Below are 19,607 nucleotides of genomic sequence, written 5' to 3'. Positions count from 1 at the left end.
ACAATTATTTTAAAACCTTTTTGTTAAAAAAAAGAAATACTACATAGAACTATTGAAGAGATCTTGCCTATATTTGGAGTTACATCATGGCAAGGTAACTACACAACCAAAACCTCTACCAAAGTGTAATTTTGCTTTAAGCACAATTTTTAAGCAAAAAGAGCTCTCATTCACTCAAATAACATAATTTCATAACAGCTGAAGTCAGGATTCAATATCTAACCTTTCAACAGGTGAAGTGAAGTGATGAGGGCTGTCCATTAATCTGTCACTCCTGGGGTAAACAAACACCCCAGACTCTCCTCCTGTCTCTAGCCTGGGAACAAATAATTCAGACATGTTTACCTTAAAATCTAACTAATCTAAATATTTCTAAAATCAATTATTTATTTCATTAGCTTGTCTATTGTTGCCTTGATTACAAGCCACCAATATACAGATACACACGCACGCACACATCTTTCAAAATGTTGTGCATTACCACCCTGTTTGTTACTATAACTCTGATGATAGTTAAACTTTAAACTAACTTCATCAACTCATAAAGGTCTCACCTACAATCTATGATCTTGTAGGCTGACAAATTATGAATTGTGAAATGGACCATTTATAATGAATACTTTTACAATTGTATTGTAAGTATAAGTAAAGGCTTGAATGTAGGACTTTTATAAAGGGATATTTCACGTTTAAAAAATAATTGGGTAATTTTTTTCGTCTACTCAGGCTTTTTTGAGTTTTTATGTTGCTTGATTCAGTATTTGGATATTTGATATAAATGTTATCAGACACGCCCCCTTCCTATACAAACCCATTATGATTTCAAACTCCATTTTTAACATGTTAGATTTCTGGTGACACATCCTGCCCTCCTAATACGTGAGGGGCCATGTTTTTTCGATTACTGTTCTCATCTATTTTATTAAAAAAAATATATATATATATGTTTATGTTTTCATTTTCCAATTTTGTTTGTTTGTTGAAACTCCTCACGTATTAGAAGGACAATATCAGTCACCAGAACCAAGGACGGGTGTTATTGATGAATCTATCATGGTTAAAATGGAGTTTGAAGTTGGGTTTGTATAGGAAATAAAATGAATCAAGCAACTTAAAGTGTCCGGGGTGCTCCCAAAAGCCTGAGTAGACGATAAAATGGCGTGAAGTGAAATATCCCTTTAAGTAAGAAATCTGAGTACTTATGCCACCCCTGCTATTATAACAGATGTATAAACTGCTTGACAAAAACAATTTTATCCAAGAACACAACAAGAGAGAGAAGAGAAGCCTTATAATATCAAGCCACTGTTCCCAGTATGACTATCAACCAGGATGACAACTATTTTAAAATCATGTGGATGCTCATCTGTCTGGTGATTTCAAACCTCTGATCTGTGGAGTGGTGTTCATCTTTGAAGTTAATGCCTCTATCCTCGGACTTGTCACTTGCCATGGAGGGCCAGTTGGATAAAGGGCTCTGCAGATGAACCCTGGTAAAAATAGAGGATGAACACTATTTAGTGGGCTCACTAGCAGCACACTCATGTTCTCTTCACTTTGTAATAAAGCATTTTTGTGAGGATAGTTTAAACTAATTTCATCAACTCATCAAGGTCTCACATTAACTGGTAAAGACTGATATTTGAAATTCTCACTTCTCATGCTGGGAACACATAAATTAGATATTTAACAGACAAAATCTTTTTTGGTATTCACATCTTACAGTTTTGCCCACAAACACATTCCCCATATTGTCAAACCTTCCTAATGACTCAATTTGAGATAATTTCTTGACACCGATCCCAACTCTGTAAGTCTGTATTGCACAACTTCATATATTTATGGCAAAATGTGTCTTCTACGTCCAGAATAATTAAACTACATTTTATGCTAATACATTTTTTATAGTTCCGATGTAATTAAAATATACATCTCACCCTTGTGCTGAATGAGGTCCTGCTGTAGCCTGTTCTTGTTGATTCACATGACCGTGTCCTGAACGGACAGAGGACACTGACCCTGATCTCTCCTCTTGTGCCCTGCATGACATGCAACAAATATCAAATTACTGGTGTATGTTTTATATATATATATATATATATATATATATATATATATATATATATATATATATATATATATATATATATATATATATATATATATGTATATAATTATTATTATTTACTTAATAAAGGGATATTTCACGTTTTTTTTTTTATTGGGTAATTTTTCGTCTACTCAGGCTCTTTTGAGCCCCCCAGACAGTTTTTACGTTGCTTGATTCAGTATTTGGATATTTGATGTAAATGTTATCAGACACGCCCCCTTCCTATACAAACCCATTATGATTTCAAACTCCATTTTTAACATGTTAGATTTCTGGTGACACATCCTGCCCTCCTAATACGTGAGGGGGCCATGTTTTTTCGATTACTTTTCTCATCCATTTTATTTAAAAAAATATATGTTTATGTTTATGTTTTCATTTTCCATTTTTGTTGTTGTTGAAAAAACAGTCTCATATTAGAAGGACAATATCAGTCACCAGAACCAAGGACGGGTGATATTGATGAATCTATCATGGTTAAAATGGAGTTTGAAGTTACAATGGGTTTGTATAGGAAGGGGGCGTGGCGTGTCTGATAAAATGAATATCAAATATCCAAATACTGAATCAAGCAACTTAAAAAGTGTCCGGGGTGCTCCCAAAAGCCTGAGTAGACGATAAAATGGCGTGAAGTGAAATATCCCTTTAAGTAAGAAATCTGAGTACTTATGCCTACCCCTGCTATTATAACAGATGTATAAACTGCTTGACAAAAACAATTTTATCCAAGAACACAACAAGAGAGAGAAGAGAAGCCTTATAATATCAAGCCACTGTTCCCAGTATGACTATCAACCAGGATGACAACTATTTTAAAATCATGTGGATGCTCATCTGTCTGGTGATTTCAAACCTCTGATCTGTGGAGTGGTGTTCATCTTTGAAGTTAATGCCTCTATCCTCGGACTTGTCACTTGCCATGGAGGGCCAGTTGGATAAAGGGCTCTGCAGATGAACCCTGGTAAAAATAGAGGATGAACACTATTTAGTGGGCTCACTAGCAGCACACTCATGTTCTCTTCACTTTGTAATAAAGCATTTTTGTGAGGATAGTTTAAACTAATTTCATCAACTCATCAAGGTCTCACATTAACTGGTAAAGACTGATATTTGAAATTCTCACTTCTCATGCTGGGAACACATAAATTAGATATTTAACAGACAAAATCTTTTTTGGTATTCACATCTTACAGTTTTGCCCACAAACACATTCCCCATATTGTCAAACCTTCCTAATGACTCAATTTGAGATAATTTCTTGACACCGATCCCAACTCTGTAAGTCTGTATTGCACAACTTCATATATTTATGGCAAAATGTGTCTTGTACGTCCAGAATAATTAAACTACATTATATGCTAATACATTTTTTATAGTTCCGATGTAATTAAAATATACATCTCACCCTTGTGCTGAATGAGGTCCTGCTGTAGCCTGTTCTTGTTGATTCACATGACTGTGTCCTGAACGGACAGAGGACACTGACCCTGATCTCTCCTCTTGTGCCCTGCATGACATGCAACAAATATCAAATTACAGGTGTATGTTAAAAAAAAGATATGTGTGTGTGTGTGTGTGTGTGTGTGTGTGTGTGTGTGTGTGTGTGTGTGTGTGTGTGTGTGTGTGTGTGTGTGTGTGTATGTATATATATATATATATATATATATATATATATATATATATATATATATATATATATATATATATATATATATATATATATATATAGCCTATATATATATCATCATCTCCACAACTGAACAGTCAATAACCTGAAAGCTGAATGGTGGTATTTTGATTCTACCCAGAATATGTAATCTACTCACATACCATTTAGTAGGACTAGGTATGTCCTGTGTTTGGTGCACATGACTTTCCGCCATCTTGTCTACTCCAGGACGGTACTGCTGACTTACTGGCTCTCGAAGTAAGAACAATAGTGGCCCTATAAAACAAATGCGCGCGCGCGCGCACACACACACACACACACACACACACACACACACACACACACACACACACACACACACACACACACACACACACACACACACACACACACACACACACGAGACAACATGAGACAACATGATACAAGCTCAACCATTAAAGATAACGTACAATCTGATTGGCTTGATACGAGGCAACACTGTAAGTCAAGATACGTATTACAGTAAATTGATTGTTTTTGTCATTTTCACTTTGACACTTTGGCAAATGTTTGATCAGTCTTTATAGTACAGTTTGTTGAATACTATAAATTGTCTTTTTCTTTTTTTTCAGGTATTAAAAAGGTCTTAAAAGTCATTATACACTTCACTGTTATCTGGGGACCCCCAAAAAAATCATGTTGGGATCCTCCTGGGGGTCCCGACCCACAGTTTGGGAACCACTGGCCTTGTGACTCCAGATCAGTAATTTTCCATCTACGCATAAGTGAATCAGAATACTTTCACTTTTAACTTTGTTACTTTATGGCTTGATAGCAGTGAACCGTAGACAGATAAAGACCTTGTTGTTTGCTTTAATAGAGCTTGTAAATCAAGACTAAAGTACAACCTAGGGTGTGTTTACTGCAACATGAAATATAACAAATTGGACAGTCTTGCCACTCATTGTAATGAATAGTGTTCAGCACTGCAATCTGGCACACACAAGCAACATGTAGTCATTGCATCTAAACATAACAGCTCCAACATTTACATTTACATACTTTTCTGCTGAATTCATAATTTGTATTCATTCTAAAGCTGCTGAAAGCAGTGAAACCTGCAACATGAGTTGTTTTATTCGAGAACAATACGAACCAGGATCTTCTCATTTTGAAGCTGCGCCTAATCTATAAGGTTAATTTGCAAGATAGAAAAATTCACAACTACAAATGGAATTCACAGTTTGGAACTTGTGCAACTTGGTCACAAAAACAATGTATTATTATTAAAAAAAACATTATAGCCTATGTTATTTCACTGAGGCTTAAATCAGACTTAGATCAAGCTTTAGGCCCAAACTCTCTTCAATTAATTTATACAAAATACTCACCACCATTGTTGCTCACCCGCTGAAATGTGCTTCTTCATTGAGCTTCACTTCACTTTTACAAGCTCTGTCTTGTGTTCATACAATGAAGACCTAGGCACAAAACATTGCGGTGTGTCACAGAGTGGCAGGTTAAACGCACACACACACAAATTATTTTTTAAATAGCTGATCTACAAACTCACAACGTGTCACTTTGTAACGTGTTGTGAGCTTGTAGATCTGCTATTATCAAAGGATTTTATACATTTGTAAACTTGTGAAATGGGACATTGTGCATAATGAGTACTTTTACTTTTAGTAAGTATATTTTGATGCCATTTTGTACTTGTCTTTTACTCAAGTACATTTTTAATTCTGGTACTTTTACTTGTAACAGAGTATTTCTACACTGTGGTATTGATACTTTTACTTAAGTACAAAATGTGAGTACTTCTTCCACCTCTGAAAGTTTCTTCAGAATGGTTGACTAGTGACTTCAGTAATCTTCCATCTATGCATAAGTGAATCAGAAAACATTCACTATTAACTTAATGGCTTAATAGCAGTACAACCTAGGGTACAGACATACAATATAACAAATTGGACAATCTTGCCACTCATTGTAATGAATAGTGTTCAGCACTGCAATCTGCATGTAGTCATTGCATCTAAACATAACAGCTCCAACATTTACATATACTTTTGTGCTGAATATATCATTTGTATTTATTCCAAAGCTGCTGAAAGCAACACAAGTCGTTTTATTCAAAACATCACAAACCAGGATCTTCTCAGCAAAATAATTTTGAAGCTGAGCCTAATCTATAAGGTTTATTTGCAAGATAGAAAAATCCACAACTACAAATGGAATTCACAGTCCGATCAGTTGTGCAACTTGGTCATAAAAACAATATTAAACAGTACCGTAATATAAATATTTTTAATACATTATTTCACTGAAGCTTAAATCAGATTTAGACCAGGCTTTAGGCCCACACTCTCTTCAATTAATTTTGATAAAATACTCACCACCATTGTTGCTTATCCGCTGAAATGTGCTTCTTCAATGAGCTTCACACTCTGTCTTGTGTTCATACAATGAAGACATAGCTGGCACAAAACATTGTGTTGCGTCACAGAGTGGCAGGTTAAACATTAATTGATATTTGATAACAGCTAGGTGTTGTACCCATCTTATATTGGCACTGCCCTCTTATCTGATCTGAGCACTATGGCTATGACCTTTGAGCCATCATCAGTTGCTTTTAATGTTGCTGTACACTTAAAAGTGGTGTAAGATCTGATAATAATCCTTGTTACAATATAGAGTGTTTGTTCAGTAATAGTGGTCTCTACAGTCTCTACAATAAACAGAAAATACATCTTTTCAGGTTGTTTAGAAATGTCATCAGATCAGGAGAGAAAACCCATTCAACATCTTCAATGTTATGGTGTTTCAGTTCCAATTCTGTCTACTAATCTATTTCTTTATTTTATAATTTCCAATTTCACTCATCCTGTATCCTGAGATCTCTCTCCTGTTTGGAGGAAATTGGTATACTGAGCTGAAAATGTATTGTCTATTTACTAAAGGGCTGGAGAGACTAGGGAGACCTGTTACTGAACAAACACTACAGCAATGATTAATTACTTTAAGGATATAAAGCCATTTAACACTTATATTAACACAAAATAAAGTGGTTCAGTGGTTCTATATATATATATATATACATATATATATATACACTTTTCTTTTTTTGCGGTGCCAACCGCTCTATATCTGACTTTGTCTGTGGTTGTGAGCTTGTAGATCGGCCACAGATGCACCGTTCCTCCAATCCGTACCACACTTGCCATGACGATAGTCACATGGGGGCTACACCAGGGGCCCCCAGGGAAGTTGGAACAAACACTAGTCAACAGTGGGTTCCACTTCCTACGCAAGTATGGAGAGTGGAAAAGTATAGAATTTAATTTGAGTAATTTCCAGGTCTGGTTAAGTATGGACAAAAGAAAAGAGAGTATGGGAAAACACGTATGCTGTTTCTAAAACATAAAATTTGCGTAGCATCACAAATAATCAAATCTTTTAGGCTATCTTTTCTGCCTAAGGAAACCTGGCCTTGGATCAAGACTGTCATAAATTTACTTTATCGATTCTGACAATTGAGTATGACAGCCTTGGACACTTCCCCAAATAGTGTTTGGAGTTCCATGTTTATGGTCCGTACATCTCCATAAATGTACAAATTCGTGGAGATGTACAGGCCTTAAACACAGAACTCCAAATACTATTTGGGGAAGAGTCAAAGCCAAATAGATACACAAATGTCGAAATTGAGAAAATAAATCTATGACAAACTTGATCTAAGGCTAAAGGAAACCATACCTTTATTAGTGTGGTTGCCCTAACAGGGCATATACTTTATTTTATTTTATAAACTTTATTTTGTCCCGCTACTCCTCCCACAGTTTTTTCCCCAATTTAGTGCTATATGTCAAAATGACCGGCTTCACCGGGAATCCTGTGCGTGTATTTTGCTAAGGGATTGGTTAGGCCTACATAGTTTAATTGATATGGATTTATAAGTGCATTACATTTCCCTATCCACTTTAATGGGAAAATGAAAAAACTCCCATTCAAGTATTTTTTTCTCAGAAACCGTAAGGGCTAGAGTTTCAAGACTTGGAGGGGTGGTTCATGATTTAGTCCGAAATTATTAATAAAATAATTCACCAGTCGGCCTCATGGTGGCGCTATAACAGCCCACTTTACGTTTTGGCCTATAACTCTTGAACCGTAGGTCGTAGAATAAAATCAAAACGGCATTTTGATTGTTCTTAACGTTCGTCTGTAATTGGCTTCCAAAGTTAGTGGGAGGGGCCCGTTTTACAAAGAATTTAATTAATTTTCGGTTCTTATTTATAGAAGAGACAAAACAATATGGAGGGGACAATGATATATATATTTATATTCAATAGCTCATGGGACAATAATGTGTATACAGTAGGTAGCACTGCACTGGGCATAGATGTTTGACAGTGGAAACACGTAATTCTGTGTAGGAGTGACTTATAGTTATTTATTTATTAAACAGTGTTTACAAGTATGATTTTTGATTTACCCAATCTTAACAGCCAATAAAGCAAAGTCAATAGACTTTTGTTCTCCTTTCTAGTTCACTGGTGAAACGTCCCTTCTGTTACTGTAGGGGTTGAAGGTAATACAGTTAGTTAAAATTTACATAAACATAGACAAAATCTCAATAACATTGCTCTGTTTTAGCATTGCCTGGGTTTAGTGTTAACCACTTTCAAAGTTGTTTTCAACTATTTTCTACACGTTTTTTATTTTTCTTGTGTGTGTGTGTAATTTCTTCTAATAAATAACCATACAAAGAAGTACTCATTTATAAAGCAGTGCTTATTTGATTTGTATGAGCTTATTGTACCTATAGCTACAATCTTGCAATTATTTGGCAATATAATATATAGGCTATACATAGTCAGACAGAATGTAACATACAGTATAGGTTAATACAATTTATTTACCTAATAAGCATCTACATGTAGCTATTTATACTTGTATGTCAAATATGGTCTGAGGAATTCTGGAAAAGTATGGAATTTTGAAATGGAAAATGTGTAGGAACCCTGGACCTGCCAGGTCTAAACTTAGCCACACCAGAGGCCGCGTGTGGCAGGTGCTCCGTTTCTCCAATCCCCACCAAACTTGGCACAAACACTGTTCAGGGGTTTGGCATGAGAATAGTCACAAACAAAAACTAATTTCATACAAATGGGGCACTGCTGCAGCATTGTTTTAGCAGTGTTTAATACTTCAAATGGCCATAAATCGGTGACCATTGCTCTGATCAGCACAACATAGGTCTAGATTTTAAGGCTGTATAATGTGTAGTATCACGCATGCTATTCATTGTAAAATCTGATTTATATTTTGCAACAGTGTCACAAACTGTGATCACATACGTATTTATATTTTAGATTATGATTATGAGCAAAAAGAAAAAAGAAAAAAAAATGTATCTATCAGGCTTTATTTCCCCTCTGCTAATGCAACATTTGCTCACCATAGAGTACTGAAGTCCTGACGTCACTCGTTCATCCCCTGGGTTGCGGAAGTAATTTCTCTATGGAGAATAACATTGGGTCATCTTAGAATCGTCTCATATAAGAATTGTGGTCCAAAAATAAACAAACTGTCCCGGCGATATTGTCAGGGAGGTGTCTCTGTATCGTTTATGATAGTCAGTCACTCATATTTGATAGAGTCTATTTCTGGCGAAAATGTAACTAATTCGGCCGCAGTAACATTAGCGTTTTCTCACCGTCAGTTGATGCTTCATATCCATATGAGTCAAACCGCCGGGGTCATTTGTTTATTGTTGGAACGCAGTTCTTATTTGATGCGAGATTAAACAAGTCTATGGGGATTCTGAATGGGGGAAATAAACCGCAACCCAGGTAGGATGAGTAAATTACGTCAGACTTCGGTGCTCTATTGCTTCCCCGCTAAAGTTTGTTTCTTCAACAATCTTCCTTTTTTCAGAGAAATGTCTGACTGCTCTTTCTGTCTTTAGGTCAGACAATGAAGACCTGCCACAAAACATTGTGTTGTGTCACAGAGAATCATGCTTTGCATTGAATCCATCCTAAATATTAAAAGCGGTGGACAGCCATTGAGGAGCGTCCAGGGAACAGCTCAAGCTCTAAGACCATTGTTTTGGTCAAATATGGCCAATTATCCTTGCCCATAATTGCTCTAATTTACCTTCTACTGTAGCCTACTTTTTTTAGTTCTTATGCCCATTCATCTGGCCCATTCATCTTATACTGGCACTCCCTTCTTATCTGATCTGAGCACTATATGACTCTGACCTTTGCCACCCCAGTAGCTGATAATGTTTCTGTAAAAGGACCTGAAGCTTTTTCTGTAGTTTCTGTGTAACTGTCCCAGGAAACTTCATTTAATGTCCAGCCGTTCAGTTGTATTTTATAGAAACACAATCAAAATGCACGATACTACAAATGTAACTAGTGAATAGATGGGGACTAAGGTGCCATAATAATTGGACGTAAACACACTTACTCTCTTTAAAGCTTTTTCTTTTTTTAGGATTTACATTTTATTAACATATTCAATTATGACAAAGTAAATCGTTAACACAAGGATCATAACTCTTTAAATCTTAGGGAAATTTTAAAAAAGTGCTTAAAGACACGTGCTTAAGTACAAGACCAGGCCTGTGTATTTCACAGTTCTGATCTGGAATCAGTGACTACAGTAGCTCCCTTCATGCATCACATTTATAACATTTATTATAATATTTGACACATTTTCTTTTTAACTTAGCCCTAATGTTAACAACTTACACCCTAAATACTTTGTTGTACATAGATTGTTTTTTATTTGAAAATGTGCCCAAAATAGGGATGCAACAAGGGTTAATGTGAGTAAAATGAGTATCCAGTTAAATGAGATGTGGAAAATCTCAATGTGCAGCTCTCATCAGTTATAGTGGGTATAGTGGGTGGTAGAAGTAGGCTACGTAAAATCTTTATTTATTTTTTAAAGTATCAATACTACCATGTAGAAATGCTCAATTATAAGTAAATGTCCGGTATTCAAAATTTAGTTGAGTACCAAAGTACCAAAAGTAAAAGTAGTCATTATGCATAATGTCCCATTTCACACATTTTCAAATGTATAAAATGTATACAAATCTTTTGAAAATAGCACAAGCTCACAATGCGTCGCATCGCGATGCATTGTGAACTTGTAGATCGGCTATTTTCAAATGGCCGAAATGTAGAGCTGACGTGGTTAATGCATGTTTTGTAATAATAATCAAAATCGACAAAGTAACTAGTAACTAAAATTGTCAAATAATTGTAGTGGAGTAAAAGTATAATATTTGCCTCTGAGATGTAGTGGAGTAGAAGTAAAAGTACAGAAAATTTAAAATACTCCAGTAAAGTAAAAAAAAATGTACCTAAGTACAGCACTTACACCACTGATAGTGGGTTATGGCTAATCTTTATGTTCACCTTGTCAAGCAATATATAAGTACAGGTAAGGTTGACATATTTCATTTTCACAAATAGTTTAATGTCATGATTATTTAATTTAATCAATCATGAAGGTCCCTTGAAAACGTCTTATGAGGATTGCGTAGCAACAGGAACAAGTATTTATTCACTCTGAGTAATGGAGATTACTTTATTATAAGTCATAATAAATGCAAAGACAAATTAATCATTATACAGTCAGTGGATATGAAAGAAAGATGGATGCAAAACGAATATACAAAACACGAAAAAACGAAAATACAAGAATCCCTGAAACAATGCATGTCATATGAGATATGTGAAAACATGCGTGACGCACACATGCACTAACACACACATAGGGAAAGTACTCATATATAAAAAATGTCCATGTAGGCGTCACAAACGTAACATCCGAATTTGATTGGCCAAATCCGGTCACAAACGTAACATCAAGAGTTGATTGGTGAAATCCGGTCACAAATGTGTTACAACAGTTCTTGTGTAGGAGACGCGGGTTCGAATCCAGCGTAGAACAGGGAAATTACAGTGTTACATATTAAGGTCCAATGCGTCCAATGCTTTTCTAATATACGGTTGAGGTCTTGTGTATCCAGTTCTACCCAAAATGAACTGTGTTGTAGGCTACTATACGGTTGGTACTGGGCTACTCACTAAGATCAAATGTGAGCCGAATGCATGCCTGACTCTCCTGTGAGCCGGATGCATGCCTGCCTCTCCTGGCTCAGTTAATATGTAGTCTTTTAATACACTTGTACTGTTCAATGAGCAGTAAAGTTTTTATATACACAATTAATCGTTAGTATCACTGTGCATGATCATAACACTAGACTATAGGTTCCAATAATGGAAAAACCTATTTTTTTTACCAGAATTACCTGGTCCAAAAAAAAAAATGCTTTAAAGAAATATTTTATTTATAGATCATTGTCTCTTTGGAATAACCTGCGTCGGAACCTCGAGCATTTACTGTAAATTCACTTTTAAAAATAATCTAAAATTGCATTTAACCAAGTATTTTTGTTTACTGTTATTTTTTCACATGTAATTTCAGCTAATTGTATTTGTTAGTTTCCAATATGTATTGTGTGTTGAGTACCGACATTTAATAATGTTTCTGTAATTGTATATGTATGTTTTTATGTGGACCCCAGGAAGACTAGATGGTTGCTATGGCACCATGCAGCTAATAGAACACTTGATCAACTTTGAGTTTACCAAATGAAGTATAGGGAAAAGGGAAATGAATGTGTTGTAACACTACCTAATCTATTTCATTTACAATAACGTCTTTCTCCATGTCGCTTGGTTCAAGAATCCACTTTTATTTAACCTACAGCAGAGCAGTGATGTACAGTACAGCAGTGATGTACAGCTAATTACAAGGAATTATCATATTTAACACAATATATTTCTCTGTTAATAAGTTTCCCTAAATCTGCCTGCATGTTGACAGTAATATAGCAGTGCAGTGATTTAGATGTGTTATGTGATCTACAGCAGTTAATTAAAATGAATTTTGAAGAAATAAATCACTCTGATGGTAGACTGATGAGTACAAATAATCCACACATTATACAGGCCGTTCTGAAATAACTTCAAAAAGGGCCCTTCAAATTTGCCTTGAACACCAAAGGGCTACACCATAATAATAAGACAGGTCAAAGGTACAATTAACTTTTATTTTAAAGTCAAAATCACACATCAAGTTATGTCTTTATTTCTTGGCAGACAACAAAACACTGAGCAGCTGACAAGAATGAGACCAAACTAAGATCTAACTAAATGTCCAAAACAACAAAAGAAACGGATGGGCTGGTCAGAATCAAAAGTGGAGAGTCTGGTGAGCCAAGCACTATGTGCCCGTCGTCTCACCAGACTCCCATAAACTACCAAAACACACAAAACGAAACTAAACAAAACAATAAAGGAAATACGCCAAACCATACTGAGGACCAGCCCATTAGAACTGAAATAAAGAAAGTCAAAACTACTAAGGGTTCAGGTAACCAATGTCCTCTGCTGGGGTGCTGGGAAGATCGAGAGTTGGCAACAGCTCCTCTTTATAGCCTGGGCCCTAATCATGAATGAGAGCTGAGACAGGGAGGGGCAACAAGCAATCTCAGGTGATTGACAGGTGAGTGTCTAGCCATAGACCAGCAGCAGCAAGGCAGTGTAGACAGTAGACACTAAAGAGAACAAATAAACATTAATAAACAAATAATAATTGTAAGCTCTAGGCTGAGATGTGTATATGTGCAAGCACATTACACCATCCATTAAAAGATGTGTAACACTGGTTTCTTTCCTGAAAAAAACATCTACAGGAGACCACAAGGAGGTAAATGTAAATTCCCATCGAAAGGCGGTGTCATTCACTACAGGGTAGCTGTACCCTCTGTTGATAGATTCAATACATAGGACAAACAAATCCCCAGGACTTTTTTGTCAGACTGAACCGCATGCTGTTACATTTCTGACTAAATGTATTCAATCAATCAAAAAGAAAACAGAGGTGAGAACGTAATTTCCTCCCTTGCCTTCAGCCTGTTGAGATAGAAAAAAAGAGATAAAATAAGCCAGAAATATTTGTAACAGTAACCGCACACTCAGGCCCAAAAATTATTGAAAATAAGTATCTTTGTAGAATAATATGAGCAGAGCATTTCAATACACAGGAAGAGCTCATCATTACTAATGATGCTCACATATGCGGCATGGGACAAAAGAGAATACTACAAATACTGTAATGTAGATCTTCACCCTGTAAAATACAGTAAACAGCATACTGTACACATACATACACACACACACACACACACACACACACACATGCATTCATAGACACATGTATAAACGCAAATGTATACATAGCAGCACTTTAGTTATTAGTGAAAGCTGCTTTAATATGTCTACACAGTAAGTCATGCTATCTAACACACCGCTGCACAGTGTTTAACATGAGATCTGCATATCCATACAATGTTCTTTCTTTACTTGTCATTTATTGTGGCATACAGTATATTGTATGTACTTAACATATGGCTAAATTGAATTTCTGATACATGACAAAATACAGATAATGCCATTTTATCTACTTGTTTACTGGGTTGTGTCTTGTAATTTTCTAGAGAAGCCTTGGTTCAAGTTTAGTGTCTACCATATCTGCATATTCATATCGCAGCAGTGCTGGATCCAACACTCACTCTCTCTCTCTGCAAATATGTCAGGTCAGTGTCCATTATACGTCTTGTATTTGTTTGTTTGTTTGTTTCTTTACTTTACTCATGAGCAATATTTGCCGTTTTCATTTTATTTCCACAGCTAGCCTGTACTCCATAAGCATGCAAAGGGATATCACATCATTGGATTCTTGCTTTGACTTAATTCAGAATCGATGTTCAATAGCAGGATAATTAAACTGCCAGGATAGCGGACCTTGATCACTTGTTATAATAGGCTATAGGCCTTTCACAGTTCACAAACTGAATAGTAGGAATGGCTTTAACTACTTAAACCCTATACTTCATTGACCAGGCACCCCCACGGGTTTGTACTTGGCCCCCATTTTTGCTGAATGTTCGCCTGTTATGACATGCCCAGTATAGGGACGCTAGGGTAAGGGTTCACGCGGTTAAACTGGATAATTGTGACTGTAGTCACAGCTGCTTTGTCATGAAGGTTTTCTCTAAGCTAGTCAGTGCTTCTCTGTAGGTTAAGCCTTTCCAGCTGTCAGGGATTTTAGCTGGAAGTGCACCACAGTCCTTGGCTATTTTGTCATTGAATTTTAGCATCACATACTTCCAGTAGTCTGTGGCCTCCATGTTGGAACCGGTAGTTAAATTCCATTTGTGGTGATGTGTATGGGAGTCCTTCTTTGCCCTACGCATACTACATTTACGTGTTAGGCTTTCAGTTGATGCACTCACTCCACGGAAGGAACATATTTCTATGACTAACATCTTTGAGGCTCTGATGCCATTGAGACCTTGAGGACGGTGAGCAGAGGAAAAGTGTTCAGTATGATCTTTCTGTCCATCTTCACACAGTGCTTTGCAGAAGGGACATTGTTGTCTGCATCCAAGCAGTCGGTTTAACAGCGGAGTTCTGAATAGTAGATGTCTTAGTCTCTTTCCGATATCTACCCTCTTCCTGTTGTCAAACTCAGCGGACAGCAATTTCTCCATTTCAAGCACCTTTTCTGTGATACAGTCAGCCAACTGATCTTTGTATTCTATGTCCAGAATCATGATGGAATCGAGAGCATTCTTCTGGAAGTGAAGCTTCTCCCCAAGTTCATTGCAAAGAGACTGAAAGAATGATTTTACGTCCCTGACAGTGTTTGGTGAGTGCCACAGAGTGATATTTGAAATGGCAGTTGTTATCATTTTGACCATCTGTGTGAGATGTTTCTTTTCAAACCTGTTTAGGCAGGGATTCTCTGAAAGCTTCCCACCAAGTTGATCCACAAGCCAGGTCTTTAAGAACCTCTCATAGTTGTGTATGTATTCCTTGTATTTCTTGTAGTCCTGTTTCTCAAGAAGCTCTTTTAAAATAGAGTACTGGAGTGCTCCTTGTTGGCTGAAATCCTCTGACCCTGAATCAATCAACATTGCTTCTACAACATCAGGAGCAGTTCTCTTGGTCACATAATCTATTACAGCCGGTTGCAAACACAGCTTGATAAAGTCTCTTGCTTTCTTCTGGCACTGGTCTCGGCCATGGAACCTGTCCATGAAATCTTCAGAGTAATTCTTCTTCCATTTCTGAAGCAACAACGGTGGGTTGTTTTTATCAACAAAATCATCGTGCATCTTCTGAAACTCAGTGGCTGCAATGCCACAGATGTGCAGTTTGAGACCTATCTCTGTTTCCTCACTGAGTTCCAGTTTCTTTTGTTGTCTGATTGATGTATCTATTATTTTCAACAAGTCTTGGATATGGGTTTCAGAGTAGTCACCTTCCTCTTCCACGGTCTCTGTTATGAAGGCATTACACTCTTTGATGATCCCATCACAAAAGTCTTGCAGTTCTTTCCTGTAATAGTCCAGGTCTCGATGCTTCATCAGACCACCAGCCTTCTCCCGCCAGCCACCAGACTCTACAACAAATCTCTTTCTCGCACATGTTTCCAAAGTCATTTCATCTACCATACAGTTGATATTATGCTGGCTGGATGCATTTTCCTTCAATGAGGCAGAAATCTCTTCGGGAATATCTCGCATTGGGAGTTCTTGGAAATTGATCTCACTATCAGAAACAGCTTTATTCCACAGATTTTCAAACGCTTGTTTCAGCGTTGCATTTGAAAAAGCTGATTGATTGTTCCTGTGATGACTCAGAAAGTCCAGGATCTTCTTTTCAAGTGTATAGGCCTGTGGACTTTTAATGTTGTCGGCTTCATGCTCCACTTCTTTGCTTTTAAATGATTTTTGTAATTTGCTTCTCACTTTGCCTTCAGTGTCTTGTCTCAGTTTTCTGGCCATCATGGAATCCCTTAGTCTTTTAGTCAACTTGAGGAAATCTGTTACATCTTCTGTTTTCTGGCATCTCTGGATGTCTTGAATCAATTTCTTTTTAAATTCATAGACAGCTTCACTATATCCAATACTAACTGGAGCCATGGGTGGGAGTCCGTACCAGAGCCCTGGTATATAACTGCAGCTTGTGTCTAAGTCATAATCCATCACGTCCGTGAACTTGGTGATGGTGTGATTGTTTACCATTTTGGCAGCTGCCACAGTAATTTCATCCAATTGCTCCAGCAACTTTTTTCTTTCTCTTATGTTGCCATCTGGAGATATAAGTGAGATATTCTGATGCACAAAATGGAATTTTGGTTTCTTCACCTGCACTTCTCTCATCCCAAGGAAAGTGCAAACCACAATTTGCAAAATGTCCTTCATCTCTGCAAAGGCCTCCATCGTCATGTTGATAACTGTGATGTCACTGAGTCCCACCACCAATGTTGCCAGTTCATTGTCATGTTCATGACTCTCATTTTGTTCAGCCAGCTCTGGGGCCTTTAGTCCCTCTGTGTCAATGATCAGGACAAAGTCACATTTCAGCTCCTCTCTGAGTTCTTTGTTGACTTTGATCAGCTGCATGAAGGCACCTCGTGTGCATCTTCCTCTGCTTACAGCAAACTGAGCACCAAACATGGTATTAAGGAGTGTTGATTTCCCTGTGCCTTGGACTCCTAACACTGTAACTACCTTGATCTTGCTGTTTGATTTCACATGAGAATGCAGACATGTAAGTACATCTGTTATCCACTTAAGCAGGACGTCCAAAGCATCTCCATCTACAAGTTCAATTGGGTGACCTTCCAATAGCATCTTTGCATATATTAAAGGAAGTCTCTTGATTTCCCTCTTTTGAGGACAGTATTCTAAGACGCGGTTTTCAGCATTGTAGAACTCATACAGTTGGCCCAGTTCACGGAGAAAATGCTCAAGCCCCAAAGAGCATGCAGATATTTTCTGGTCCAAACAGGCAATTTCTTTTGCCTGGCAAAGGTCTTTGTACTGTGCTCTCAAATCCAACAGGTTCTGTCGAGATAAGTTGTCTAGGCTGATTCTCATCCATTTCAGGAAATAGGATCGTTCTGTGTTTGATCCTAATATTGCACTGATGAAGCATTCCATTGTGTCTGTCATTATGAAACATTTCAGTTTTTTCCTCAGTTCCTCTTCCCGTGTCTTTAGAGAGCTTATATCTTGGTATCCAGCTTTGCGTTTTTCTTTAATTATGAAGGAGAGGTCCCTCATGATTCTTTGTAAAGGTAGATGTTCCTCTTTGAAATTCACCGTGTCTTTTGTCATCTTCCTGGTGATTTCACCTGCCAGGCTTTTGGCTTTCCTACACGCTTCACTGTCCTCATCTACCAGTATCCCATGGTGACGAGCAACGTCAGCCATGCCTTCGATTGTCACAACATTTTGACTGTTAGATGAGATGTTATTAACAGATTTAAGCACGGTTTTCACAAAGTCATTATCATGTTGCTGTTTCTTGACAATCATTTTTATGTTATCAAATCTGTGGCATGCACTTCTGTTTTGAAAAGATGTTTTCTGCCCATCTACAACCAGAAATAACTGTGCTTTTGTGTTTTTGCTTTTGAGGACACTGACGGAGGCCTCATAATCATCACTGAAAATGTAAACTGCAGCTGATGTGTTACAGAGAAAGGAGAACTGTTTGTCAAAGGACCTAATGTCTCCTCTTAGGTTTGCCACAGCCACTGGTTTAGCAAACACGTCTATGGTTTTGTTCCCACACGGAAGGAACCAGCTGATTTCAACTAGACCATCTGATATCTTTCTGGAGGCATCATCACAATCCATGTCACGATGGACAAATGCATTGTTAAGCATTTTGTTCAAAATCTGATACTTGCCTAAGCTGTCCTTTCCTAGACTGACGAAGGAAACTAATGGGATTTTAGAGGCCACAATACTTTCCTCAACAAATGACTCGGAAGATGTGCAGAGTTTAAACTTCTTGACAAGTTCTCGCATAGGCCAAAGCATTAGTGTAGTTTCTTTTGTATCACAGTTTGGCAGTAGGAGAGGAACAGCAAATTGACACATTGCCATTTTCTGAACCATCTCCTGTTGCAGAGCACTGTCTGCGCACAGAAACAGTGCAGTTGTGAGATCCAGTGAGTTGATAGCATTGACTTTGTTGCTCTCAGATTCCATTTTGTCACCACCGTCTAACTCAAAAATGTTGTCTTCTTCCGACGTTACACACCTAACACTCCTAGCATCGACATTTGCTATCATGAGCTTCTTTAAAAATGCCCCTGGAAGTGATTGCATTGTATGAAGTGGCTCATCTGATGTTGTATTGTGGTTTATCTCAAGAACACTACTTAATTTGAGTTTGTGCTCATAATGATCTTTCAGTCCTGCACTGGATAACAACCCCATAAGACAGGATTCTGTGAAAAGACAAATAGAAATGATTGTATAAAAAGACAGCCTTTAAGAAAAGCATACACTTGTTCATTAACTATAGCTTCATATGTAGGCATAGTCCATATAATGAAACAACAACAAACAAATGAAATATATATATATATTATAATCATTTAGAAATATAATAATTCATATTATTGTTCTCTTATAGAACTGTACAAAATATATATTTGTAGGCAAAACGTTTGCTAATTACTGACTGTGTTATATTCATGATAATGCAATAACATCACAATGCAGAGCTCTTACTTGTGCTTATGGTTTTAGACACAGGTTCACTCTGTTCCCCATCTGGCATCACAGTTGAGACACTGATATTGTATTCAGTGTCAGGTTGTAACTCAGAGAGTGTTCTGCTGCAACTTTCAGTGTATATAGTGTTGGGCACTGCTTCAGGGATG

At 37.1% G+C, this 19,607-nt stretch overlaps 1 protein-coding gene across 1 annotated transcript; it reads right to left on the bottom strand.

The window, feature by feature from the left end:
• Positions 1–14,880: 14,880 nt before the first annotated feature.
• LOC311055396 (up-regulator of cell proliferation-like) lies at positions 14,881–19,158 on the bottom strand (the record flags this gene model as incomplete). Its single annotated transcript, XM_084071582.1, has 1 exon — positions 14,881–19,158. The coding sequence occupies one exon, from the start codon at positions 19,156–19,158 to the stop codon at positions 14,881–14,883; it is 4,278 nt and encodes a 1,425-aa protein (XP_083927708.1).
• Positions 19,159–19,607: the final 449 nt, after the last annotated feature.

Source organism: Gymnoscopelus microlampas (assembly GCF_963454915.1).
Source record: "Gymnoscopelus microlampas genome assembly, chromosome: 2".
NCBI classification, from domain to species: domain Eukaryota; kingdom Metazoa; phylum Chordata; class Actinopteri; order Myctophiformes; family Myctophidae; genus Gymnoscopelus; species Gymnoscopelus microlampas.
This window is presented reverse-complemented; position numbering and strand designations above follow the sequence as displayed.